This window comes from Prinia subflava, chromosome 32 (genome assembly GCF_021018805.1).
Source record: "Prinia subflava isolate CZ2003 ecotype Zambia chromosome 32, Cam_Psub_1.2, whole genome shotgun sequence".
NCBI lineage: Eukaryota > Metazoa > Chordata > Aves > Passeriformes > Cisticolidae > Prinia > Prinia subflava.
In genome coordinates, this window is record NC_086278.1 from 335,340 (window position 1) to 361,641 (window position 26,302).

At 60.9% G+C, this 26,302-nt stretch overlaps 4 protein-coding genes across 4 annotated transcripts; 3 read left to right on the forward strand and 1 right to left on the reverse strand.

Annotated features, from left to right (window-relative positions):
- The first annotated feature begins 326 nt into the window (after window positions 1-326).
- Window positions 327-5,139, forward strand: PURB (purine rich element binding protein B). The gene has a single exon (XM_063420655.1). The coding sequence runs from the start codon at window positions 342-344 to the stop codon at window positions 1,347-1,349; it is 1,008 nt and encodes a 335-aa protein (XP_063276725.1). The 5' UTR covers window positions 327-341; the 3' UTR covers window positions 1,350-5,139.
- A 2,671-nt stretch (window positions 5,140-7,810) lies between these two features.
- Window positions 7,811-13,937, forward strand: LOC134562970 (histone H2A.V-like). Its single transcript, XM_063420675.1, is given in 5 exon segments — window positions 7,811-7,999; window positions 11,080-11,157; window positions 11,655-11,768; window positions 11,840-11,969; window positions 12,214-13,937. Coding segments are annotated over 5 exon segments (573 nt in total). The 3' UTR covers window positions 12,276-13,937.
- On the forward strand, window positions 13,755-18,887 carry MAT2A (methionine adenosyltransferase 2A). Its single transcript, XM_063420643.1, has 9 exons — window positions 13,755-13,937; window positions 15,367-15,444; window positions 15,521-15,643; window positions 15,722-15,834; window positions 15,910-16,053; window positions 16,133-16,351; window positions 16,733-16,915; window positions 17,022-17,155; window positions 17,502-18,887. The coding sequence occupies exons 1-9, from the start codon at window positions 13,847-13,849 to the stop codon at window positions 17,602-17,604; spliced, it is 1,188 nt and encodes a 395-aa protein (XP_063276713.1). The 5' UTR covers window positions 13,755-13,846; the 3' UTR covers window positions 17,605-18,887.
- A 515-nt stretch (window positions 18,888-19,402) lies between these two features.
- GGCX (gamma-glutamyl carboxylase) lies at window positions 19,403-26,099 on the reverse strand. Its single transcript, XM_063420611.1, has 15 exons — window positions 26,012-26,099; window positions 25,725-25,937; window positions 24,813-24,971; window positions 24,441-24,606; window positions 23,729-23,807; window positions 23,561-23,667; window positions 22,876-23,039; window positions 22,339-22,598; window positions 21,971-22,102; window positions 21,392-21,543; window positions 20,923-21,092; window positions 20,499-20,629; window positions 20,284-20,431; window positions 19,676-19,865; window positions 19,403-19,599 (listed from the first exon to the last, which is right to left on the reverse strand). Exons 1-15 carry the CDS (start codon window positions 26,025-26,027, stop codon window positions 19,446-19,448), a joined length of 2,241 nt encoding a protein of 746 aa, XP_063276681.1. The 5' UTR covers window positions 26,028-26,099; the 3' UTR covers window positions 19,403-19,445.
- Window positions 26,100-26,302: the final 203 nt, after the last annotated feature.

Sequence of the window (26,302 nt, forward strand, 5' to 3'; positions counted from 1 at the left end):
AGCGCCCGAGACTGACAGCCGGGGGGCAGGGCTCTGCCGGAGTTGAATAGTTGCGCGGGGAGGGGGCAGGGGGCGGAGCCCTGGGCCTCTTTGACCAATAGGAGCCAGCTGTGGCTGTGACTGTCAGCCAGGCCGCAGAGCTCCGCGCTCAATGTAGCGGCGTGCAGGGAGAGGAGGGGGCTGCAGGGCGGGGCCTTGCGGGGGGGGCGGAGCTTCGCCGGGGGCGCGCGGGGACGCGGCGGGCGGGGCCGTCGGCGCACGTGACGGCGGCGGTGCGGCGGTGACGTCAGCGGTGTCGCAGCGGGGCCGGAAGCGGGCGGCGCGCGGGGCGGGCGGACAAGATGGCGGACGGGGACAGCGGCAGCGAGCGCGGCGGCGGCGGCGGCGGGTTCGGGACCGCCCGCGGCGGGGCGGGGGGGGCCGGCCCGGCCGCGGGGCCCGGCGGCGGCGGCGCGGCCGGCCCCGAGCAGGAGACGCAAGAGCTGGCGTCCAAGCGGCTGGACATCCAGAACAAGCGCTTCTACCTGGACGTGAAGCAGAACGCCAAGGGCCGCTTCCTCAAGATCGCCGAGGTGGGCGCGGGAGGCTCCAAGAGCCGCCTCACGCTCTCCATGGCCGTGGCCGCCGAGTTCCGCGACTACCTGGGCGACTTCATCGAGCACTACGCGCAGCTGGGCCCGTCCAGCCCCGAGCAGCTGGCCCAGGCCGCGGGGCCGCCGGGCGAGGACGGCGCCGGGCCCCGCCGCGCCCTCAAGAGCGAGTTCCTGGTGCGGGAGAACCGCAAGTACTACCTGGACCTGAAGGAAAACCAGCGCGGGCGCTTCCTGCGCATCCGCCAGACCGTGAACCGCGGCCCCGGCGGCCCGGGGGGGTTCGCGGGAGGCCCCCCCGGGCTGCAGAGCGGCCAGACCATCGCGTTGCCCGCCCAGGGCCTCATCGAGTTCCGCGACGCCCTGGCCAAGCTCATCGACGACTACGGGGGTGAGGAGGACGAGCTGGGTGGCCCCGGCGGCGGCGGCCCGGGCGGCGGGGGGCTCTATGGAGAGCTGCCCGAGGGCACGTCCATCACCGTGGACTCCAAGCGCTTCTTCTTCGACGTGGGCTGCAACAAGTACGGGGTGTTTCTGCGGGTCAGCGAGGTGAAGCCGTCCTACCGCAACGCCATCACCGTCCCCTACAAGGCCTGGGCCAAGTTCGGCGGCGCCTTCTGCCGCTACGCCGAGGAGATGCGCGACATCCAGGAGCGCCAGCGGGACAAGCTCTACGACCGGCGCGCCGGCCCGCCGGGACCCGGCAGTGGCAGCGGCGCCGGTGACGACTCCGACGGCGACGACGTGGACGACGACTGAGCCGATCCCCCCAGCCCTCGACCCCGACGCCGGCCCCCCACCACCCCCCCCAGCCCCGGGGCGAAGGGGTCCCCAATCCCCCTTCCCAGTGACGGGGCAAAGGGGTCCCCGAACGCCCCCAACAGCGATGGGGCGAAGGGGTCCCTGAGCCCCCCTACACCCCTCCCAGCGGTGGGGTGAAGGGGACCCCAAACTCCCCACGTCCCCGCTCCCAGCAACGGGACAGAGGGGTCCCCGAGCCCCCTACAGCAGCAGTGGGGCACGGGGGTCCCCGAGCCCCCCCCTCCTGCTGCCACCGGAGAGAGAGAAACCGGCCCGACCGTGCCGCCGCCCGCGGCCCCCCCCGCCCCCTCCCTTGCTCCCACCGTGGGACCCCGGCCCCCAGGACTCGCTGTTTTGGAGGGAACGGGGGGTCACCCGCAGACCCCTCCCGGTGCCCCCCCATCAAAACCAGCACCCGAGGGCCCCAGAGCCGAGCGGCAGCGGCAGCGCCGGGAGTTGGGGGGAGGGGGAGGGGGGGCAGCGGAGGCACCTTGGACCAACGGCCGTTCCCTCGGCTTGTGATTTTTCCTTCATTTTCCTTTTTATTTTTTCCTTTTCACCTCTTTCCACGTTTGGTTGGTTTTTTTTTTTTCATTTTTTGGTGTTTTTTTTTTTTTTTTTGGTATGCAAACTCCAGGCGCCCAAACTGGAACCAGCCCCGAGCTGGCGGGTCCCTGACAATTAGGGAAGATTTCCTCGGTTTTGCTGATTTCTGACCGTTTTTTCCCCCCTCCCTGTTTTCCCGCCGGGAAGGGGGAGGCGCCGGCACAAAGCACAAGGAAAAACTCGACGGGGCGAACCATCTTCCCCTTCTCTCCAAATAAGGCGCCTCCGGCCCCGTTTCACCAGGACCCGCCGGAATCTGCCCCTTGGCTTCACCCAAATTGGATTTTCCGGCCCCAAATCCATGGCCACGCCCGGCCCCGGCACCTTGGGGGTGGATTTTGGAGGTTTATTGTTATTTTTTGCCTCCTTTTGTCTTTTTTTTGCCCCCCTGGGCCTGGCCCTGGCGCCGCCTGGTCCCTGCAGCCACCTCCTATTAAACAAATTTTTCCACTCTCAAACAGTCTTTTTTTTTTAATTCTTTTTCACTCCCTCAGCTCAGTCCTGCCCTTTTCAGAATTCCGGTTTTTCACCCTGTTTTCCCATAACTCCAAACTCCATCGCTCTCATTCCAAAGTTTTGCCTCTTCTTCTCCTACAGTTTCACCACTTACAGGACTTTTTTTTTTCCTTTTAATCCAGTTTGGGGAGCCCAATCAGCTGCCTCCTTAATTTATTACCATGGATCCGGCATCTCCCTCTCTCCATATTTATTGGGAAGTGAGGAACAGCCGCAGACCCCTGGGGAGCCCCCCACACCGCAGGGACGCTGCTGTCCATCCGTCCGTCCAGCCCCTGGCCCAGTCCCTCTGCTCCCGCTGCCATCACTCTTTTTAAAGGGATTTTTAAAGCGAGTTTCTTCCGTTTATCCCATTTGTAAGCCTTCTCCGTCGCAAAGGACCTGGATCCCTCACTCACACGGGAGCAATAGTCTTTCCTTGATGGCCGATGTGTCCGTACTGTATTTTGTACCCTCAGGCAGCTCTTTCCGGTGAATTCCTGCTGTATCCACCCATCCTCCTGGTCCTGTGTTCTTTGCCACGGAGAAAAACCATAAACCACGACGACGATGATGGATTTGGGAGGAAAATTGCTCCCAGCTCTGTGGGACTCACTGGCGTCCAGCCGCGGGACCTCTCCTTTTATTTTTGAAGAGGATGAGATATATATATATATATATATATGTGTGTGTGTATATATATATATATAAATATATATATATATATTCCTTTGGGTTTCTTTCTTTTGGCTGAATTGCGGTGATTTAGCCTTATTTCTACTCTGGGAGAGTGGCAGAATTGCTGCCAGCCCGGCCCAGCTCTGGGAGCTGGCTAGATATACATGGAAGAGGAAAAAAAAAAAAAGGCAAAACCACCAAAATCCAGTAATAAACCCAAAAAAGCTCCCGGCGTTGGCTCAGGGAGCCTTTCCTGGCCAGAGAAGCACTGGATCCATGGACACAACCTCTCACAGCTCCATTTGGGTGGGAAGAGCAGAGCACGTCGGGGGAAGACAGCAGAAAAAACCAGCCAAAATGAGATAAAATAGGGAGAAAAGGGGATTTGAGGTGCCAGCTGGAGCAAGGGAAGTGGCCGTGGGGGCTACCATGAGGGAGTGGATCTTGGGGGGCAGTTTTGGTTTCTTTTTCTCTTGGAGCCTCCCAGGAGCCGTTGGATGTTTCCCAGGAAAGCGGGACAACGCCGGCATCTCCCCTGAACCCCCTTCCCATCCCTGTGTGTATAGACATGGCTGTGTGTACATAGCTCAGATTTGGTTGAGTTTTGGGTTGAATTCTGTAGAAAATGGGCAAATTGCTTTTTTTTATTATTATTTTTAAACCACAAATAGGGGGGAAAATAACCCAAATTCCTGGTACTTCCAGCTTTGCTGCCCCAGAGGGCTGATGGAAAACGCGGTGATGGCTGTACAGACAGAATATTGGAAGTCTTGTACAATACCCCAAAACCCAGTGGAAAATACCCCAAATGGCTGGGTCTGGAGCAGGTGGTGCTTCCAGGGCAAGTTCAACCAGCTTCAGTTATTTTTGCCCTAAAAGATATGGAAGAAAATTCAGATTCTCCTGCCTTGTTTCCAGTGATTTGGGGGCGGTGGAGGATAGTTTGAGGGGGCTGTGCCAGTGGTGGCTCCTCGTGTTGGTGACAAAACCAACCCAATCCCTCACTGGTCTCTCATAAAAAGGCAAAAAGTGGAAAAGAAATCACAAAAAAACCTTGAAAAGATTTTAAAAAGCAGCTGAGTGAGCACTGGGGGTATGCAGGGTGGTGCGCCACGGAGCTCAGCAGGTATTCCCAGTGGGAAATCCCAGCTGGCTCTGTGGATGCTCCCAGATGTTCCTGCAGGGCGAGGCCTGGCCACTCGGAGTGGCGTCGCCCTCCTCATCCTTGCGGAGCCGGTAGAGCCAGCTAGAGCCAGCGGCACTGGAGCCAAGCCATGCAGAGCCAGGCTTGGGTGTTGGCAGGAGAACCCAGATGCGAGCGGGACAGCCGGGAAGGAGCATGGCACAGCCTGGAGCCCCTGGGGTCCAGCCCCACAATAGAACCCCAGGGGGTTCTGGCCTCGGAGCAGTGGCTGAGAGCGGGTTCAGCAGGGGTGGCTCACTGGGCCCCAGCACACGGGTCAGCCCAGCCTGGAGCCTGGGACATCATCAGTGGGGAGAGCACTGGATCCTCCTCGAAGAGCCAGGCACTCCCAGAGTTGGAGTCTCTGACAGCTTGGTCCTCCAAGAATTGTATCTTCCAAAAGCTGGGTCCTCTGAGTGCCCAATCCTCCTCCAAGAGCTGGCTCCTCCTTTGAGAGTTGGATCCTTCAAGAACTGGATCCTCTGAGCACCAGATCCTTCTCTGAGTGCTAGATCCTCCTCCAGGAGCCAGATCCTCCTCCAAGCTGGATCCTCTGAGACCTGGATCCTCTGAGAGTTGGATCCTCCAAACACTGGACCCTCCTCTTTGAGCTGGGTTCTTCTCCAAGCAGCAGATCTTCCTCGGAGAGTTGGATCCCCTGAGATCCCATGAATGTTGGATCCTCCTCCGAGCTCCGGATCCTCCTCAGAGCAGCAGATCCCGCAAGCGCCACCTCCCTCCCTGAGCGCTCACCATGATGTCCCTTTGCCGAAAAGAGAAAATAAAGTTTTATTCCTGTTATTTTTTTAATGAAAGAAAAACAAAAACTTAAGCAAACCTGCACTTTAGGCAGCTGGGGGGGCCGGGGCCCCCGTGTCCCTTCCCTGCGGCCGGCGGGGCGGCTCCAGGGGCCGGAGGCAGGTCCTGGGTGTTACCACTAGCGCAGATGAGGCCAAGGCGACGAACTCCTCCTGCTCCGAGCACTCCTGACGTAGCAGATTTTTGCAAATGGAGTTTTACAGTCTATATTTAAAGAATTGTATGTTTGTAACAAATAAAGTATGCGGAAAAGTGAATGAAAACCAGCCTCGGCCTGACTTGCTCCTTGGGGGTGCCGTGGGGGGCCCTGGAGGGTGGAGCTGGTGCCACCATTGTGGTGAGGGGTGAGGTGGTCACTGTGGCATTACAGGGGCATGCAGGATGTGAAGGTGTCAGGGACACAAACAGGAAATGTGGGGTCCCCCACCTTGTGCTGAGGGGATTGCCTGACTCGGGAGTTGGAGGAATGAGGTGCCAGCGTGGTGGGGAGGGAGAAGGTTTGGTGTGGCTTAGGCATGTTGTGTCACTGCTCAGGCTGGTGTGTGCATGGGTATAATGTGTGTGTGGGTGTGTGTGAAGTGTGTGTGAGGTGTGTGTGCCATCGCACGGCTCTCTGGTGTGTGTCTGTAAGGTGTGTGTAAATTGAGTATAAGGCACTTGTGCTGCCACATGCTGCCTGTTGTGGGTGTGTGTGTAAAGTGTGTGTAAGGCGTGTGTGCCATCACATGGCTGTGCCACGCGTGCAGGTGTGTATTTGGCATGTGCACAAGCACGATGCCGTGCCCAGGGCTGCGTGCCGTGTCCCCGCTGTGCCCGTGCCGTGTCCCCACCGGCGGTGCCGCAACCCCCGCCCCCCGCGCTGCGGCTCCCTGCGGGCTTGGGCTCATCTGAGGACACGACGGGAACCCGGTGCGCATGAGCAGCGCCGCCGTCACCGTCACTGCTGTCATCGCCACCGGGGCTGGTGCGACCCCCGAGCCCCCGGCCCGCATATCCCCGGCCCGCGGGGAGTGGCTCCTCCGGCCTCACACCACCCCGCAGCTGCTCCGCCCTCCCCCCGACTGGACCCGGGGCAGCTGGGGACAGCTGGAGAGGCCCCGGGGACAGCCGGGGGGCCCCTGGATAGAGCCCGGGGGGGTCCAGCCCGCGGCAGTTGCTGCCCGGGGCAGGTGCGGGCGGCACTGCCCTTCCGGGGTGCCAGGAGCAGCTGCGGAGGGGCTGGGGGCACCCTGAGCCTCCCCGACAGCTGCAGCGTGGGGCGGGGGATGCGCAGCGCCCCCCTGCCCGGTGCTGGGGGAAAACTGACGGGGCAGAGCACACACCCCGGGGAGGACAGTGACAATGACAGATGCCTTCGTCCTCCTCCTCCTCGCTCTCCTGCTCCTCCCAGCCCGTACCTCGGCCATGGTGCAGCGGGGTCAAGGAAGGGGGACTGGGGACAGCCTTGAGCCCCCCGGCAGCTGCAGCGAGGGGCGCGGGCTTCACGGTGCACCTCGTCCCTGCCCAGTGCAGGAAAACTGGCACCGATCCGGAACAGCTGCCTCCCTCCCCCAGCCCGTACCTCAGCCTGGAGCAGGGTGGGCGTGGGGCCGGGACGCCCTGAGCCCCCTGGCAGTGCGGCGAGAGGCGGGGACTGTGCAGCGCTCTCCAACCCGCCCGCTGCTGGAGGGAAACTGCCCCGGCAGCCAGGACACCCGATGGCCGCGGGGACAGTGACCGCGCCGGCTGCAGCCAGGCTGAGGCGTCCGGCCTTCGGCTCAAGCCCAGGCAGGGCTGCGCCGTGTGGGGCCCACCAGTTCCGAAAGCACTGCCCTGTCACCGACCTTCGCTCGGGAATCCCCACTTCCATTTATAAACTCAGCTAGTCACACAGATTCCATTTAACACTGAAAGGGTCATGAGAAACTGAGTTTTTATTTACTGTGACACGTTTGTTCGGATAAGGCGCCCTTTTCCCCCAGCATTGCAGAGAATTTTTGGGCTTTTTGGCCACACTTGACCCCTGTTGTCACCACTGACAGTCCCTTCGGACTCTCAGGGTCTGTCCCAGCCCCCAGTCCGGGCTGGGGGCTGCGGGGTCCAGGTTACCTCACTAGCGCTGCCCTTCTCACTCATCCTTCGGGGCAGCGCCGGGCTATTTCTATACTGCCCCAAAGAAACATAGGGAGGGTCAGAGGCACCGGCGGGCCTGGGTGTCCCCAGACGGGCCCCCCTCACGCCGGGGCCTTTCTCAGCCCCGAGCAGGGCCGGGCCACGTCAGGAGCGAAGCCCCCGGCCGCGCGCGGAGCCCTTTAGCAGGCTCGGGGCCCAGTGAAACCCTCTGGCGGGACCTGAGGCCCTCCCGGACCCGACAAACCCCGGACCCCCGCGCTTCCCTCACGGTCCGCCCCCCCACCCCCGGCTGCATCACACAAACACGACCCGGGGCGGAGCGATGAAATGGGCGGGAAACACCACTCGCCTTCTATTGGCTCAATCAGCTGTCCATCATTGCAACCCCGCCTCGCGTCGGGGCGATCGTTATTCCTATTCGCCGGGCGGTGACGTCACCGACGCGAGCACGCCCCGCCCTCACTCCGCTACGTGCCGTGTGCAAAGGCAACACAGCCGTTAAACGCGCCGAGGGGCGGAGCCAGTCATGTACTGAGAAAGAAGCGGCTTGCCCATTGGGCGTCGCGGGATGTTCAAACTAGTATGGGAGGCGGTGATTGGTGGCGACACGGCGCGGCCCGCCGCCCCCGCCCGGGCGGGTCATTGTCTGGCGGCTCCTGAGGCGGGTCGGGTGCGGCGGTGGCTTTGGGGTTCGGACGGCGGCGGCGGTATCATGGTGAGGGCTGGGGCAGCTAGTGGGGCTCAGGACTCGGGGAGCCGGCCAGGACAGCGCGGCCGGGCTGAGCCGGGCCCCGTGGGGCTGCCAATGGGCGCCGCTGTCAGCCCAGGCCGGGCGGTGAGAGGGGGGCAGGCCCCGGTCCGTGACCTTGGGTCAGGCCCGGTGCTTCCCCCAGGGCCACGTGTTCGCTGCTGCCTGGCTCCTGGGGAGGGGGTTTGTCCTGCCCTCCAAATCTCCGGCCCCGCTAGTGCCCTCCAGTGCTGTCAGAGCGGTGCCATGTCGGCCGGTGTGTCCTCGGTCTCAGTTTGTGTCGGTTCCGGGTCGGGTGGACGAGAAGAAGCGGCTATCGTGGGGGAAACGTCAATAGAGGGGCCCGAGCGGGGTCTGTCAACTGCCCGGCGCCTCCTCCGGGGTTACGTGGGATACATCTCAGCCCGCTTCCCGGGGAAATGGCCTGGTCCGTGGGAGAAGAAAAGGGAGGTTCAGTCTTCCCGGTTCCCTTGTTTCTGTGGCACCGTAGGGAGAATGGGGGGAGCCGGGTCTGGAGCTGTCAGCGAAGGCGGGCAGGGGGATGTGAATTACGGGGGTTCCGTGGATCTGCGAGAGGTTCCGTGGATCTGCAGGATGCTTTGGGCTGTTCCAAGGATCGTTGAGGGGGTTCCGTGGATTCGCCGGGGGCCTTGGGGGCTCCATGGAACCGCAGGAGGGTTCCGTGGTTACATAGGGGGTTTCTATGGATTTGTAGGGGGATCCGGGTGGTTTTTTGGAGGCGCGGGGGGTTCTGTCGTTCTGTGAAGATATCCTGGGGATCCACAGGAGAGGTTCTGTTGATCTGCAGGGGGCTTAGGGGGTTCTGTGGATCCGCAAGGGATTTCTGTGGATTTGCAGGGGACCTGGGGGGGCTCTGTAGTACCGGGTGGGGGAGAGGTGGTGGATGTTTGAGGGGATCCTTGGGGGTGTTCTGTAGATCCACAGGTGGGCTCGAGGGGGTTCCCTGAGGGAGCTTTGGGATTTGCGGAGGCTCTGGAGCTGGCGGTAAGGGCCCCGATCCCTCAGCGTTAATGGAAACACCGTTGGATTATGCAATTCCTGTTGCTGCCAAGAACTTGTGCTCACAGGGATGTCTGGGAACATGCGGCAGGAGATAAGAAGTTGCTGCTTGGAGGGGTTTTATCCTGTTTGAAGCAATAAGGAAAAAAAGAAAAAAACCACACATTTGCCTGCTGTGAAGGATCTGCTGGTCAGACCTAGGGAGGATTTTGCACGGGAATGTGCTCCCAGCAAGGGGCTGTGGTGGAGAGAAGGGATGGAGATGCCACAAGGATGTCTGAGTCCCTGGGAGCCCCAGCCCGGAGGGTGAGGAGAGAATTCCTCGGGGTTGCCTCCTCAGGAGGGAGGAGCTCAGGAGCCCTCACTCCCAGCATGGAGGGGTTGAGCTCCCATAGGGAGCTGGAGGCAACTGGGCTGGGGGAACTTCCCGTGTTCCCTCTGCAAACCCTGTGGAGGATTGGTGAAAATCAGGACAAACCTCAGGATTTCCACGGCGAGACCCATCTTGCTCTTCTTAGTCAAACCCTCCGTGAAGATGTATCAAGCAGGCAGCTCCAAGCTGGAAAACTTGATGGGGCAGTGGGAAAGTTCACAGCTGGCTGATAAAAGCCCTCAGTGGGAACAGCCAGTGCTTTTCCCAATGCTGCCTTTTATTCCTAGAGCAAGGAAATATCCACAAATCCCCCTTGCCTCCCCCTTTCTTTCCCATAAATCTCCCTTTCCACCTCTCAAATCCTCCCTCCTTCCCCTCAAAAGGAGTTTTGAGTTTTGCAGTTTTAGGGAGCGATGTTTTCTCCTGATGAAAGTTAACTCCTGGTGCTTCACCCTTTCTTCGAGTCATCCCCGAAGACCCTTCCAGGACACAGAGCGGGTTTGCCAGGGCCTCCATGGCTTCACCTGCTGCCCTCTGTTTGTGTTAATCACCCTAGGATTGATTAATGGCCCCTCGTGACTAATTATTTTTCCAGTGTTTGAACTGAGCCTTGTGTTAATTCCCACCTGGCTGGGATGGGGCCCCAGATCTTGGACATTCCCAGGTTAACCAGCATCTTGTTTTAAGGATTAATGTGCTTCACTTGCTTTCCCTCGTGTTTCTGGATCCTTTCAACTCCCTCACCATGAGCGAGAATTCCTCCTTTTTAGAGAGAGTGGGGATTGTGGGATCAATATATGCTGTAAAAACAGGGATTGTGAGTATCCAGGGTGTTTTCAGGCTCCCATCTCCCTCTGTTGTTTGTTGTCTCTCTGTGGGCTGGAAAAGTTGGTTTTGGGGATTGTTATCCGTGTCTTTTTTTACCTGGAGCAGATTTTGGGTTGCTGACGTCTTTCCCATGGGGAGGGTGCAGCTCCCTCTGCCTTCCTGCATCATCCATGGCTCTCACCTTCATTAGGAACAGCTCTCATTAGTGATTAATGACATCATGGAGTCTTCCCATATCCTTGGAATCCATGGATTTCCTGACAGCGGATGGGAGAGCCCTGTAAACCTGTGCTCAGCTCTTCCTTGTTACTCAGCAACTCCCAAACTGTTTGGTTTGGCATTTCCACCCCCTTCCAACATGATTTTCATTAAAGCCACAATTTCTGGGACTCCTGGGTGATTTCCCACTGTAGAATAGGAGGGAAATGACCCCTGAATCGCACCGGATTCACATTCCCATATACAGGAACACTGTCCTGCCTAGTGCCCAGTGTCAGTGTGTGGAGAAATTGAATCTGAAAACAAACTGGGCTCAACTGCTGGAAAAATTATGCCCAACAATTTGGGCTGTTTTTCTCCCATTTGGCATTTTCTGGAATATACTGGGAATAGTGGAAACAGGAATAAGACACCTGGGTGAAGGAGCAGCTGCTGCACCCTGAAAGCCTCCCTTGTTTATCCTCTTGAATCCACGTGGTTTGAGAGGCCCTCAGTTGCCAAGGAGCTGCCAGATTATCCTGCAGCAGGTCCCTCTGGCTCAGAATTAACGAGATTGTTTGGATTCAGGGATTAATTAGATTAATTAATGGGCCCCTTTCTCCCCCAGGCTGGCGGCAAGGCGGGCAAAGACAGTGGCAAGGCCAAGGCCAAGGCTGTGTCACGCTCCCAGAGAGCCGGGCTGCAGGTAAGGCACAGGGAATCACCAGGAAATGGGATGCTGGGCAGCTGAGGGGCCGCAGGCCCTCTTCTTTGGGGTCAGAACTGAGTATTTTGGTATTTGGAGGCTTATGGAGTGATGAGGAGCCCTAGGCTTGCAGAGGGGATTTGCTGTCAGGTGGAACAGAGAGGATGGGAGGATTAATTGGGAGAATTAATTAGTTATCTTTTCTAATTAATAATTTTAATAATTAAAATACAATTATTTTATGCTATACAAGCTATAACTACATTTTACTATATTATGTTAGCAATATGCAACATATAACAATGTAATGTATTATCATAACATATATTAATATTATGTATAAATGAGTAATAAATAAATTGGATAGTGATAATTAAGTCCTCTGTTTGGAGAGTTGCTCGTGGAAGCTGCAGCCCAAATCAGCAGTGTAGGGTGTAAATATGCACATTGTGGGGGGGGTCTGTACGTGTTAAAGAGGTTGTTAATTGCCCCCCCAGTTCCCAGTTGGCCGCATCCATAGGCACCTGAAGACTCGGACCACCAGCCATGGACGTGTGGGAGCCACGGCAGCCGTGTACAGTGCGGCCATCCTCGAGTACCTGACTGCTGAGGTAGGACCCCTCCCCTCCCCTGCCCGGCACCCCTGCCTTCGGCATTCCCACCTCTTCCTGGTGTCTTGCAGGTGCTGGAGCTGGCTGGGAACGCTTCCAAGGATCTCAAAGTCAAGCGGATCACGCCCCGGCACCTGCAGCTGGCGATCCGCGGTGACGAGGAGTTGGACTCCCTGATCAAAGCCACCATTGCTGGGGGAGGTGGGCGTCGTTCCCATGGTTCAATCCTTGAGTGGGAATTTTAGGAGGGTTAACTGTGGGAAACAACATAGGAATTTGGTGGTTGGTGTAAATGCATGGGCTCGCTGCTTCCCTGGATTCACACTGAGGGGGATCCACTCGACATTCACACTGGATTTTCACAAAGTAGGGAATTGAGGATTTTTTTGAGTTTCTTGGGAATTCTGCAAGTGACTTGACAGGACTTCTCCCCTCCTCTCTGCAGGTGTCATTCCCCACATCCACAAGTCCCTGATTGGAAAGAAGGGACAGCAGAAAACGGCGTAGAGGGAGTGCGGCACCGGATCCCCCTGTCATCGTACTGTACCTGGGCACAGGAACATCTCGGGGATACGAGCAATTTTTTTAAGGAATAGTTGAAAGGAAGAGCATAGAGGATTGACTGTAGAGGAAACATTGGGATGGGTTTAGATTATGGATAGGACACCGCGGGCTTTGGGGTGGCAGCCAGGAATGGGTGAAGTGGCTCAGCTGCCCCCATGTTTTATACAAAAATGGAACCCATAAACCATTTTTTACAAAAATCCACACCGTCTCCAGTGGTGGCGGGGGAGGGGGGTTTGAGGGGCCGTCGGGATCCCTTCGGCACGGGGCAGGGCGGCCTGCGGCGCCCCGTGCAAATGAGCCCTTATGCACAGACACGGTGAGGGACAGGCACCGCCCGCTATGCAAATATTGGGTGGGGCAGGGCTTGTTCCAGGGCCACGCGTCCCGAGAGCACATGGCCGGGTGTGTCTGGACATGGAGTTGTTCGTCTGGCCTGGCCCGAACACAGGAGTATTCGTGGGTGTCTGTCCCACCCGTACGGGTGTCCATCTGTCCGAGGGCTGGGGCTGCCAGTGCTCAGGCAGCCCGCAGCGAATGGGTGCTGGGAGTCTGGCTGTTTGTCTGGGTGTTTGTCTGGTGGGTGCCAGATCTCCATCTCTCCAGGACATTGTCACTGGTTGCCAGGGTCTGTAAGCCTTGGGTGTCACTCTGTCCTGGGCACATGGCTCCTTACGAAGCTCCCGCCGAACCATGTATGTCGCAGCTGGATACGGGGGTGGTCTGAGCCGGACCCGAAGGGGGTGGCGGGGGAAGCCGGGGCAGGGGCGGCTCCTGCACTGGCAACACCAGACGCCGGTTGCATCAGGCGTCAAGTGGCCCCGACAGCCTAAGGCACTATGAGGGCCGTGCGCGGGCTCAGACCAGCCCCGCCGGGCCGTAGCACCTGGGGTAGCCGCAGGACCGGTTGCGAGCGGGGGCAGGGGCCAGGATGGAGCCGTGCCGGGGTCGGTCCCAGAGGGCCCGAGATCGCACAATGGCGACACCAGCCTCCGCAAGATGGCGGCGGGGGGCGGGGCTGTCCTCGCTGCCCGCGGGCCGTGCAGTGCGCATGCGTACTCCTTGCAGTCGTCGGGCGCATGCGTGCGCCGCCGCGCGCCTCAAGCTGCCGAGCCGCGCGGGAGACACCATGCCGCCAGCACGGGGGAGTACGGCGTGGGCATTAGTGTCCGTCCGCAACCTTGCGCCATCTGAGGCACAGGAAACTGCCTGACTGGCGCTTTAATCCCGGTGAGTGCTCGGCTGGCAGCGGGATGCTGCCGACTGTCCAGGAGGTTGAGCCCAAGCTCCGCGTTACGTAACGTGCTCCCCCTGCCTGACTGCAGTGGTTCTGGTCCTCCACCTCCGTGGTTCGTATTGCTCTCGCCATTGGCTGGACGCACCAGTGGGGCGGGGCGAGGAGCCTATAACTACAGGCGGTGAGGAAGGGGCCGCGCTTAGTCCATCGCTCCGGTGCTCCGGTTTTGTTCCTATTGTGCTTTCCCCTTCTGCTTGTCGCCGCCCATCGCGTCGCCATGAACGGGCAACTGAACGGCTTCCACGAGGTGTTCATCGAGGAGGGCACCTTCCTCTTCACCTCCGAATCCGTTGGCGAGGGGCACCCAGGTGCGGGCCGAGCGGGGCTGGGCTGGGCGGGGCGGGGATCGCGCAGGCGCGGCCGGGCGTGAGGAGGGGGGGGGAGGAGGAGGATGGTGAGGATGAAGATGAAGGAAGTGAGGATGAGGATGGAGGCAGTGAGGGTGGGTCAGGGGCGTAGGGGGACGGTGACGCGGGCGGGCGCGCGCGCAGTGTGAGGCGGGCGCGCGCTCGCCGCATTGCGGGCCCGTCGCGCACGTGCTGCCCGCGTGGGGCGGGACACGGGGGTGACGGTGGGGCGCGCGGGGGGGGGCCGGTGCCGCCGTGACTCAGCCGTGACTAAGCAGCTCCCGGTGCCCCCGCACCCTACGGGACCCCCGCCATGGGCTCCGTCCCCGCGTGGATGCCGGGGGTAAGACAGGCCTGGCGACCCCCACACGCACCTCCCCGGGCCGGATTGTCTCCCTCAGCCCACCCCACGCTCCCCGACGGTGCCGCCGATGTCGCCAGGCCGGTGATGAAGTCTCGTGGGTCTCCCCAGATGTGCCCTCCCGCCGCAGCTGGGAGGTTACACTTCTCCCGGGCGGCGGCTGGAGCCCCCGCAGCTCGATACCTGCCGGTGCTGGTCTCTCCCGGTCTTTATCCTCGCCGGTTTGGGGCACATGACCGTTAATCTGTGGAGGCAGCTGCCAACGCCCAGTGCCCGGTGATTGGGCGCACTCAGTACCCTGAACCCTTTCAGCTCTGGCTGCTCTGGCACCTACTCTCAGGGCACACCCAGCACCTCCCGAGTTCCCGTCAGCTCTGGATCCCACTTGGGCTCCCCAGTACCTCACAGCTCTGCTCGTTCTGGTTCAAGCACCCACAACCCCATGGCACAACCTGCAGCTGTTCTGGGGTTCCCCCCACTCTGCCTGAGGGAGAAGGCTGTGAGGACCATTTTGCCACTTTTTCCCACCAAAAAGCATCCAAGGGATCTTCCTCCCCTCACCCCAGCTGGGCGCTGCCTGGTCCTCACCCAGATCCTTCTCGGAAGGTCGCTGCCAAGGACACCTGCAGTCCTGGGAACATTGGTGGTCCTTGGGAGGCCCTGGACACCCCCAATGCACACAAAACATTCTGGGAGCAGGAGGGAGCTGGGTGTCTAGTGAGGTATGGCTGGAGCAGCTTTGGCTGGAGGCAGAGCTGCTGGAAGCTGACGTGCTGTGAATTTGGGAAACTGGGATACAGGTCTGATCCCCTCAGCGGTGCCACAGGGCTCAGCCTTAGTTGGAGCTGGAGCTTAACTAGGGCATGCCTGGAATTCCAGACTGGGGACAAGGCAAGGACTGTGTGCACCCTGGGGGGGCTCCTGGATTACGGGGCTCTGATCCCTGTGCTGGAGGCTCCGGAAGGAAGGGCTGTGCCGTGTTGGGCTGTCCCATGCCACCATGGCGCCTCCTGCTCTCCATGTCCCCAGATAAAATCTGTGACCAGATCAGTGATGCTGTCCTGGATGCCCACCTCAAGCAGGACCCCGATGCCAAGGTGGCATGTGGTGAGTAAGGGCACCAGGGACAGCAGGTGGGTGACGTGGAGGTGACACCATGCTGATGTCATCCTTGTCTCTGCAGAGACCGTTGCCAAAACTGGGATGATCCTGCTGGCAGGGGAGATCACTTCCCGGGCCAACGTGGACTACCAGCGGGTGGTCCGGGACACCATCCGGCACATTGGCTATGACGACTCCTCCAAAGGTGTGTCCCGGGCTGCCGCTGCTCAGTGACATCACAAGGGTGGCACTGAGCTCACTAGGGCCCCCTCTGTCTCCCCAGGTTTTGACTACAAGACGTGCAATGTGCTGGTGGCCCTGGAGCAGCAGTCACCTGACATCGCCCAGGGTGTGCACCTGGACCGCAGTGAGGAGGACATCGGCGCCGGTGACCAGGTGAGACCCAGGTCCTTGGGGGTCCCTGCGGTGTGACAGAGGGTTGGGCATGACCGCCTTGTCTCTGTGCCACAGGGGCTGATGTTTGGTTATGCCACGGATGAGACAGAGGAGTGCATGCCCCTCACCATCGTCCTGGCACACAAGCTCAACGCCAAGCTGGCCGAGCTGCGCCGCAGTGGAGCTCTGCCCTGGCTGCGCCCCGACTCCAAGACCCAGGTGAGGTACCAGTGGGTCCACAAAGCCCTCAGGGGCCCCTTGTTCCCCCACCTGGCCTCTGACTGGTATCCCCTGGCAGGTGACAGTGCAGTACATGCAGGACCGCGGGGCAGTGATCCCAATCCGGGTGCACACCATCGTGATCTCAGTGCAGCACGACGAGGACGTGTGTCTGGATGAGATGCGCGATGCGCTCAAGGAGAAGGTCATCAAGGCCGTGGTGCCGCCCAAGTACCTGGATGATGACACCATCTACCACCTGCAACCCAGCGGCCGCTTCGTCATCGGCGGGCCCCAGGTGCAGCGGAGGGCTCTGTGGGGGCAGCATGGTGGTGGCTGCAGTGACACTGGTGGTGGTGACAGTTGTGATGGCATGATGGTGGTGGTGGCAACCGTGATGGTGGCAGCAGTGATGGTTCAGTGCTGAAGACTGGTGACAGTATGTTGATGGGGTGATGGTGACACTGACAGTAGCACAGTAGTGGCAGTTACAGTGGTTTGTGGTGGCAGCATGGTGGTGAGAACAGAGGTGGCAGAGACAGTGTGGTTATGGCGGCAAAGATAACAGGACAGTGGTCACAGTATGGTGTGGTGGTGACAGGGAGAGCATGGTGATGGCTTGGTGATGATGACACTGGTGACAATGTGGACAAGGTCATGACGCTGCTGTCCCCAACAGGGTGATGCAGGGTTGACAGGCCGCAAGATCATCGTGGACACATACGGCGGCTGGGGCGCGCACGGCGGCGGCGCCTTCTCGGGCAAGGACTACACCAAGGTGGATCGCTCGGCTGCCTACGCCGCACGCTGGGTGGCCAAGTCCCTGGTGAAGGCTGGGCTGTGCCGCAGGGTGCTGGTCCAGGTGGGTGCTGCTCTTGGGTCGAGGCTGGTCCGGGTGGGTGCTGGGGCCCCTCTCCCCAGGCTCTTGGGGGTCTGGCCCCACCTGCAGCCCCGCCTTCCCCCCGCAGGTCTCGTACGCCATTGGGGTCTCGCACCCCTTGTCCATCTCCATCTTCCACTATGGCACCTCCCAGAAGAGCGAGCGGGAGCTGTTGGAGATTGTCAAAAAGAACTTCGACCTCCGGCCTGGGGTCATCGTCAGGTAATAGGCATGGGAGTCTGTGCCGGGGGGTGGGGGTGGGCGGGGGTCCCTCCTGGAGCAGCCTGGGGACCACCTGGCGCCTGGACCCGGCGCGGAGCCGCTCGGCCGAACGGAGAAGGCGCGCTCGGGGCGCGGATGGGGTAAGTATCCGCTGGAGCAGAGCGCTTGGAGCTTCCCCAGCACCGGGAGCTTGCCGGGTGTTTGGAGGAGCTGCCGGGGAAGCTCCAACTGCCCCGTGGGGTGGGGAGGAGGTGGAGGCGCCGCTGCGGAACCCCCGGCCAGGCAGGGAAGGGGCGAAGGCAGGACCCCAGGGCCACCTCACTGAGTTGGGAATTGTGTATTCCAGGGATCTGGATCTGAAGAAGCCCCTCTATCAGAGGACTGCAGCCTATGGCCACTTTGGTAGGGACAGTTTCCCTTGGGAAGTGCCCAAAAAGCTAAAATACTGAGGAAAAAAGAGCATTGTTAGGGCTTTTCCCCCCACCCCCGCGGGCGTAGGTTACAGAGAAGCCCGTGGGCTCTGGGGGAAAGAGCTCCCGCCCATCCCCCAGGCTCCCTGGCCGCACCATTGTCTCTCACCATCGTTTTGGTTGTGTGGGGACCACGTGCCTCTCCTGGAGCCCCCCCCACCCCATGTCCCCCCAAATCCCTCTGGATGGTTATTAACAAATCTATCTTTACTCCAAGCTATGAAATGGAGAAAAAGGCCCAAGTGCCCTCTCTTACCCTCCTCCATGCCCCCACAGTCCCACTGTGGCAAGAGCCACCATGTTTTGGGTCCCAGCAGTCCTGCTGTGGGGGGATACCCCATTTTATCACTCCCGGTTCCCCTTTGACTCCAAATTCCACTACATCAAGGGGACCCCCCCATTTTGGCTCCTACTGTCCCGGTCATCCTGCTCCAGAGGGGGGGACATACACTCCTCATTCTGGCTCCCTACGTGTCCCCTCCACAGTCCCCATTCCACTGGGAGGATACTCATTTTGGCTCCCCCAGTCCCACTGGTGGGGAAGACACTTCCCATTCCACCTCCCTACACCCTTGGGACCTCGCTGGTGCTGGGTTTGGTTCTTAACCCTCATTTTTAACCTCTTTTTTTTCCAAAAATGCACATTTTGGGGGGGACACGCTAAAACCGACCCCCAACCCCTCCCAAGGGTTCGGTACCAGAGGAAAACATTTTACATTCTTTTTTTGGGGGGGGTTTTAATCCAAAAGCTGAAGTGACTCCCCAACTGCACAACCCCTCCAGCCTCCCAACTTTGTCCAGATTTTGGGGGGAAAGGGGGGGCATTTGGCGCTTGATACTTGAAGGTTTGGTGTATTTATTGTGCGCCGAGGCGGGGGCGTAAGTACAGAGAAGTCCCCGCACTCAGCCGGCAGCTCCTGATCCCTGAAAGCCCACCCTTCCCTTCCCCCTGCCCTCTCCCCACCCCCCATCAGTTTGGGGTGAAACAGGGGGATTGGGTTTGTTGGAGCGCCGGGGGTGCCCTGGGCGTGGCGCTGGTGGCCGGTGTGGTACAGAGAAGCCGGCTTGTTTACTGCCCGCCCAGGCTCCGGCCCCCAGAGTGCCTTGGGGAGGGGCAGGGGGGGCTTTCTCTTGCCCTTGAGGATTTTTTTTTCTTGATTTTACTATTTTCGGGAGGTTTCGTCCAAATGTTTTGATCCACTGAATCCAAAAATGAATTCAAAAAGAAAAGAATCTCAATAAAAGTGATGGGTTAGATGGAACCACCTTGAGTGTATGAGGAAATGGGTGCGGGAGGCAGCTGAAGGATTTTGTAAACTGAGGTACCGGGAGATAAAGAAATTGGGGTACAAGGGAAAGTGGGATATGGTGAAGTAGATAGGGAAGAAAGTGTGCAGGGGAACAGGTACTGGGGAAACTAAGGCAGAGGGTCCTGGGATGGAGGGAAATAGCAGTGGGGGAACTGGAGTACAAGGCAGGAATGAGTATTGGGGCAACAGGTATGGAGGAGGTTGGGTTTGGAGAAATACTGAAGAATGAGGAAACATACAGGAAACTGGGGCATGGGGGAAAGTGAGGCGTGAGGGGTAATGGGCACAGGGGAAGAGGGGATGGATGAACCAGGAAGGGAACGTGGCTGGGGAGCTGGGACACGGGGAGCTGAGGGATGGGAGGGAAAGTGGGATGGAGGGAAATGAGTAGTGGGTGGAGTATGCATAGGCTGGGGGTCCGTTTATCAGGAGAATGTGGGACATGGGGAAACTGAGGCATAGGAGGATTTCTGGCTTAAAAACGGCATTTATTTCAGAGGTTGGGTGTGTTCAGAGCTCGGGTCCCCTCTGGGCTCCCCCACTGGTCTCGGGCCAAGCCTCCTCCTCCCCGCGCCAGTTGGCGAAAGTCACTTCCTGTGCCAGGCGCTCCGGGGATGGGCGGCCCAGCGCCAGGTTCCGCAGCGCAATCAGCGTCATCAGGGCACTGCAGGGACAACAGTGGGCAACGGGGGCACGGGGGGCACTGGGGGATGAGGGGACAAAGACACTTTGGGACTGACCTGCGGCGGAAGATGAAGAACTTCCTGCGGAGGAAGCGCCGGAGGCGCTGGGCCAGGCTGGATTCCTGCTCGCGCCGCTGCTCCCGCCGCTCCCGCCGCAGGAACAGTGACACCACCGGGTCCAGCGGGACCCCCGCGGGTGGGGGCTCTCCCAGGATGGGACGCAGCTCAGGGGGCAGCGGGGACTGTTCTGGGGGGTGACGGTGATAGGGGTTTTGGAGTCCTCATGATCCCCCCCCAGTCTGGTGATGGAAACTGGGGACATTGCCATGATCCTCCCCACCCGAGTGACAGACTGGGTGTCCCTGTCATCCTTCCATCCTCTTGCTCATCAGAGAATGAAATGACAAATTTGGGTCCCCTGCTGTCCCCCCGTGACAGTGACTGGGGTCTTCCATGATCCCCTCAGCCGACTGCTCACCAGGGGCTGAGCTGATGGAGCTTTTGGGGTCCCCTAGTGCTACCCAGGGGGTGAGGTGACTGGGGATTTTGGGGTCCCAGGAAGCCAGGTGTCAAGAATTTTGAGATTCCCAGGTGTGAGGTGTCAGGGATTCTGGGGTCTCCAGGGATGAGGTGCTCGGCATTTGGGGATCCCCCCCCACTCTCACCAGTGCCGTTGCGCACGCGCTCCCGCAGCTCCCGCAGCCGTGTCAGGTTCCGCTCCAGCTCCAGCGCTGTGGTGTTCACGTACAGGTACATGTAGCACGAGGGCTCCGGGGACACTGTGTGCACCTTGTGGTACTGCCCCGCCGGCAGCTGGGGGAACAGGAGTGTCAGCACCCTCTAGTACCCCCGAGCCCCCTGGGGTCCCTCCAAGCCTCACCTGCATCCCCTCGCCCTCCTGCAGCGAGTGGTTCTGCTGCTGCTCCACCAGCTCCACCACCACCTTCCCTCGCAGCACCCGCAGGCTCGTGTTCCCCAGGTCTTCACTCACAAAGTTCTCTAGGTGCAGCCCTGGAACACAGCTGGCTCTGTACCCCGAACCCCTGGGACCCCCCTGTGCCCTGCACCACATCCCTCCAAGCCTTCAGGTACCCCCATGTCCTGTACTCCACCCCTCCCACTGACTGCAGGGACCCCCCTGTGCCCCAAAATGCCCCCTCAACCTCAGGATTCCCACATGCCCTATACCAAATCCCTTAACCTTGGGGGACCCTTTGTTCCCTGTACACACCACTAGACCCTCTCCATGCCCTGTAACACCTGTACCCCACTCCCAGAGCTCCCGAGGACACCCCGGGCCACACCGGGAAAGTCTGCGATGAACACTGCGTCTGTGTGTCCGTCCAGCTGCGCCTCTAACTCCTGCAGCCGCTGGCGCCACGGAGAGAGATCCACAAGCAGGGGGAGCAGCCATGGTGTGGGGGTCCATGGGGACCATGGGGCACGGACCAGGTCCACCCGGGGGTCCACAAGTCTGAGGGGACAGAGTGTCAACACCCTGCAGCATCCCCAAATCCTGTGTGTGCCCGCAAACCCCTGCTGGAAGTGATGGTGCCCATAGCATGGAGAAACGTAAGAACACACAGGGTCCATGGGGACCACAGCAGGTCCACCTGTGGGTCCAGCAGCCTGTGAGGACAAGCCACCAGCACCCCACGTGTTCCCCCAAACCATGTCTTCCCTAACCTCAGCTGAAAGCACCAGCAGCAGCACCCACAGACCCACCCCTAGACACACCTCCAGGTCCCCCACGGCCCCTGTGTTCCATCCCACCTCTGCTGGAAGCGCTCATTGATGGACACCCAGATGTCGAAGTAGATCTGGGGCTGGGTGACATTGTAGCGCGGCAGGAGCTGGCTCAGGCAGGTCGAGTACTGCTTGAGCATGTCCGCATGGTCCCGCCAGCGCCGGCTCTGCGTGAACGCCTGTGGGGAGCCGGGGTGAGGCACGGGGACAGGGGCGTGGGGAAACAGGCTATGAGGCATGGGGGCAACTGAGGCACAGGGGAATGAGGGATGGGGGCCACGATGAGAGATGGGGGAGAAGAAGGAATAGAGAAAAACGATACATGGGAGTTTTTCCATGAGTGGGAGGTGATGGGGAAACATGGGGAGAAATGGAGGCATGGGGGAAAATGAAGAATGAAAGAAACTGAGGCCCGTGGGGGAAGTCTCTGTATTTGGGAGTGATGGGGGGGCGTCGCCAGGGGGCATGGTAAAAAAATGAGGGAACAGGGAAACTGAGGCCCAGGGGGGTGTTGGCTCAAAACACTGAGTTTATCTAAACTAATCAGAGCCTCCCCATCCTTCTGCACCCCTGGGCCCGGCTCACCCCAGTCCCAGGCTCACTCACCCCTGGTTTCAGGTAGCCCACCTCCCCGGTGAGCCCGTCCCTGTAGGTGATTTTCACATGCTGGTGGAAGCGGGAGTGGACCATCATGTCCCAGGAGTAGCCATAAAGCCCATTGGTCCAGTTGTTGTAGCCCTGGGAGACATGGGGAGGTCACAGAGCACAGGGGTGTCCCCACCCCAGGGGACAAGGACCCCTATACCTATCACCAGCCCCCTTTTACCACCCTAAATGGCCGCCCAGCCCCTTAATTGCCCCCTATGTGCTCCCAAATGCCCCCACATCTCCCAGTCTTCCCTGTGTCTCCCAAACTCCTTACTCTATTCAGACCACCCCCTTGTCCCCAAACCGTCCCTCCTCCTTATGCCCACCTGGGTGATGAAGTGGGAGTAGGGCAGGAAGAGCTGCTCCAGCACGTAGAGGATGGTGAAGGCTGCAGCCAAGTGCTGGCAAGGCCGAATGCGCCCCTGTGCTCCCTGGCCCTCGTAGTGGCAGTCGGGGCTGCACTGGGGGGGCTTTGTGCTGGGGAGCCACCCCTGCAGCCACAGGGGGCAGCGGGCCAGGAGCCCCCGTGGCCACTCGGGGCGGCAGAAGAGCCCGTTGGTGGCCAGCATGGTGTAGGAGAACATGCCTGGGGTGAGGACACTTTAGGGACCACCACTGCACCCGGGGGTGGGGGGTGCCCCTGTCTGGGACTGGGGGGATCCCTGCACAGGGCCAGGATGTTTTAGGGTGTCTGGGCATCCCTGTTCAGGATTGGGTGGGGAGTTTAGGGGGCCATGGAGCAGGGAGCTTGCCCTGGTTGGGGGTGTTTTGGGGTTGCCAGGGACCCCATGTCCAGGCTGGAGATGCTCTGGGGGTGCCCTGGGCATGCTGAGGGTGCCTGAGGATGCCATGTCCCCCCTCACCAATGCTGAAGAGCTGGGAGTTCATGCAGTGGAAGTAGGTGACGAAGACAAGGGCAAGGGGCCGTGTGGCATCAAAGAAGAGCAAGAAGCCAGCAGAGAGGTCAAGTGCCAGGCCTCCTCCATGCACCACCAGCCGGCTGGTCTGCTCCTCGGACAGCACCAGCCTGCCCATGGAGCCTTCCTCAGCATTGGCCTCAGCCCAGCACTGTGCTCAGCCTCATCCTGCCCCCTCCTCAGCCCCATCCCATCATCTCCCTCAGCCTCCTCCTCCTGTTACATTCCTCATCAACCCAAACCCAACCCTCTGTACCCTTCCTCATCCCATCCCCATTTTAACCCCAGCCCATCAGGCCCTTCCCCATCATCCCCATCCCCATCAAAACTCCTTAACCTTATCCTCCAACCCCATAACCTTCCTCATGCCACCACAATCCCATCCCAGCCCTGCATTCATCCTCATCCCTCTATCATCCCCCTCACCCTCCTCACTGTGCCCCACTCCTGTCACCCCATCCCCATCACCCCCTCCTCATCCTCACTTTGGACCCCTCAATTCCACTGCAGCCTCATCAACCCCCTCCACCTTCCTCATCCTCACCCCAAACCACCCCTCACCCCATTACCCCCATTCCACCATCTCCCTCCTCATCCTCACTCCCCCCCTCGCCCCTTCCCCTCCCCTGACCTGAAGGGTGCAAAGAGCCAGTGCCGGGCGAGGGTCCCCATGGAGAAGCCCCCAACCCAGTCGGCGTCCAGCTTCTTCAGCCCCGCGATGAAGTACACGATGAACACCTGGGGGGACAGGGTCAGAGAGTCCAGGGGCTCCTGGGGGTCCTGGGGCAGGGACACCCACCTGGGCACGCAGCAGGGCATAGTTCCACAGCGGGACGTGGGCGTTCCGCTTCTGGGGACGAAAGAGCCCGTCCACGGACCTGCAGGGACATAGGGGGGGAAGGCAACTGTCACCCCATTGCCAGAGTCATGGGGACATGTGTCACTGCCTGACGGGGACACAACAGGGACAGAGTGGCAGGGGTGACACCAGGTGGGTACACAGCGCCAAGGAATATCTCCTGGGGACACAGCACCATGGGGATTCCAGGACCTGTGCCACCTGCTGGGGACACTATGGCCTATGCCACCCCAGGGGGCCCCCATGCCACAAGGGACCCTCAAACCTGTGCCAGCCCCAGGTGACCTAGTGCCAGAGGGGTCCCCAGGACCTGTACCACCCCCTAGAGACACCAGAGCCACAGGGGATGCCAGGACTTGTGCCATTCCACAGGGACCTGATGTCATGGGGGTCCCAAGGACCTGTGCCACCCCCTGAGGACTCAGTGCCGTGGGGACCTTGGGGTCTGGGCCACCCCACTGGGACCCTCGTGCTACAAGGGACCCCAAAATCTCTGCCACTCCATGGGAACCCCAGCTCCATGTCACCACTTTGCTGCCCCTGCTGCCTTGCAGAGCTCCAGAGCCTGGGATCCCCAAAACCACCCGTGTCCCCTTGTGTCCCCACAGGCTCCCTGTGCTTTGGGGGTCCCTGCAGCCCCCCAGGTGCCCACCCGTAGCGGTCGGCGCCCAGCAGTGCCAGCTGGAAGCCCAGCAGCCCGTAGAGGTATGAGTGGTTGTTCCAGGAGGTTTTGTCCAACAACAGCAGGTACCAGTATGGGCACAGGAACGCGACACAGCTCAGCCGGTAGTAGCACCCCAGCATGATGCCCAACGCTCCTGTGGGCACAGGATCCCTGGTGTATCCCCTGTCCCCTCCTGGTGCCTGTCCCCAGGCTTCCCTTCAGTCCCAGTGTCCATCCCAGTGCCCATTCCCATCCCAGTGCCAGTCCCCACTGTGATTCCTGCCCACATCCCACCCCCGTTCCTGCCCCAGCGCCATCTTCTGCCTGTCCCATCCCTCCCGGCCCCATCCCTGTCTGTACCCAGGAACATGATGGTGTAGACGAGGTACATCCAGTCCAGGGGCAGGGGTTGCAGGAAAGGCAGCAGCGGGAAGCGACACACCTCCAGCCCGTCCAGGTACCGCTGGTCCAGGTGCCCCAGACCCCGCTCCTGTGGCACATCCAGGGCCATCAGCAGTCCTGCGGGGGATGAAGGGGAGTCAGTGACCCCACTGAGCTGGGGGGACCCAGGCGTCCGCTGGTCAGTGGCTGTGTTCCCCCCATCCAGCCTCAAGGGAGCCCTGGGTGTCCTGGCGGGCACTGACCCCTCCACCCACCCAGGCCATTGCCCAACCTTTACTCCCGTGCTGACGTGTCACGGCTACACATCGCTGGCCTCCCTTGGATTTGGGAGATCCCTCAGATCTCAGCACCTCTCCCCAAGGCCCTGAAGCTGCCCAGTGTCCCCTGAACCCCTGGATTCCCTCAGCCCCCACAGGCCCAACTCCCTGTCCCCCCAGAGCCCCCAGGGAGCTCTCCCAGAGCCACCCCCTCTCCCTCCCAGAGCCCCTCCAGCCATTCCAGAGCCCCCGATCCCTGCAGCAACTCTGGCACCCCAGCCCCCACTGCCCTGTTCCTCTCCTTCCCCTCCTGAAGCCCCTCTGCCCCCCCCACCCCGAGCCCACAATCTCCTTCTCTCCCCTGGACTCCTCCCGGGCCCTCCCAGCCTGGGGGTTCCCCTTAACCTAAGAGCCCCCCCAGAGCCCTCCCCTCCTCCCGGTCTCCCCCAGTCCCTGCTCCCTCTGTGCCTCTGGTGTCCCCCGTGCCCGGTCTCCCTGTCCGAGTGCCCCCGAGCCCTTTGGTCCCCCCAGCTCCCGGTTTCCCTGTCCCCTCGAGGCACCTCCGGCTCTCCCGATCCCCCCGGAACGCCCCCGGTGCCCCGTCCCCGCTGACCGAAGGCTGCGCGGAAAGCCCCGAGCGCAGCGGGGTCCTGCGGCCGGTGCAGCAGCCGGACGAAGCGGTGCCACCGCGTCAGGTCCCGTAGCTCGAACCCCAGCAACTGCCGCGCCAGCCCGGGGCCGGCACCGGAGGACTTGGGTGACCCAGCGGGGTTCGGGGGAGAACCCGCCGCCTCCCCCCGCTCCGGCCGCCTCCGCCGCGCCGGACCTGTCGGGGGTCACAGGTCAGAGGTCACCGGGGTCCCGGGGGTCCCGCGCCCCCCGGCCCGCCACGCTCCGTACCCGCCGCCGCCGCCATCGCCCCGGCCCCACCCGGCCGCCACCGCCGCACGTGACGGCCCCGCCAGCCAATCAGCTCAGAGGGGGCGGGGACTATTGGACCACACCCAGTCAAACCCCGCCCCTTCTCCCATCCGACTCCGCCCCCGCGACCCTCGGCCCCTTCCAGGACCCCCCGATCCCCCAAACCCCCCCCAGGCCCGGCACCCCCGGCTCCCCACGACCCCCGACCCACCGTGACCCTTGACCCCACCCTAACCCAGGCCCGCCCCCAGCCCCGGCACCCCCTGCCCT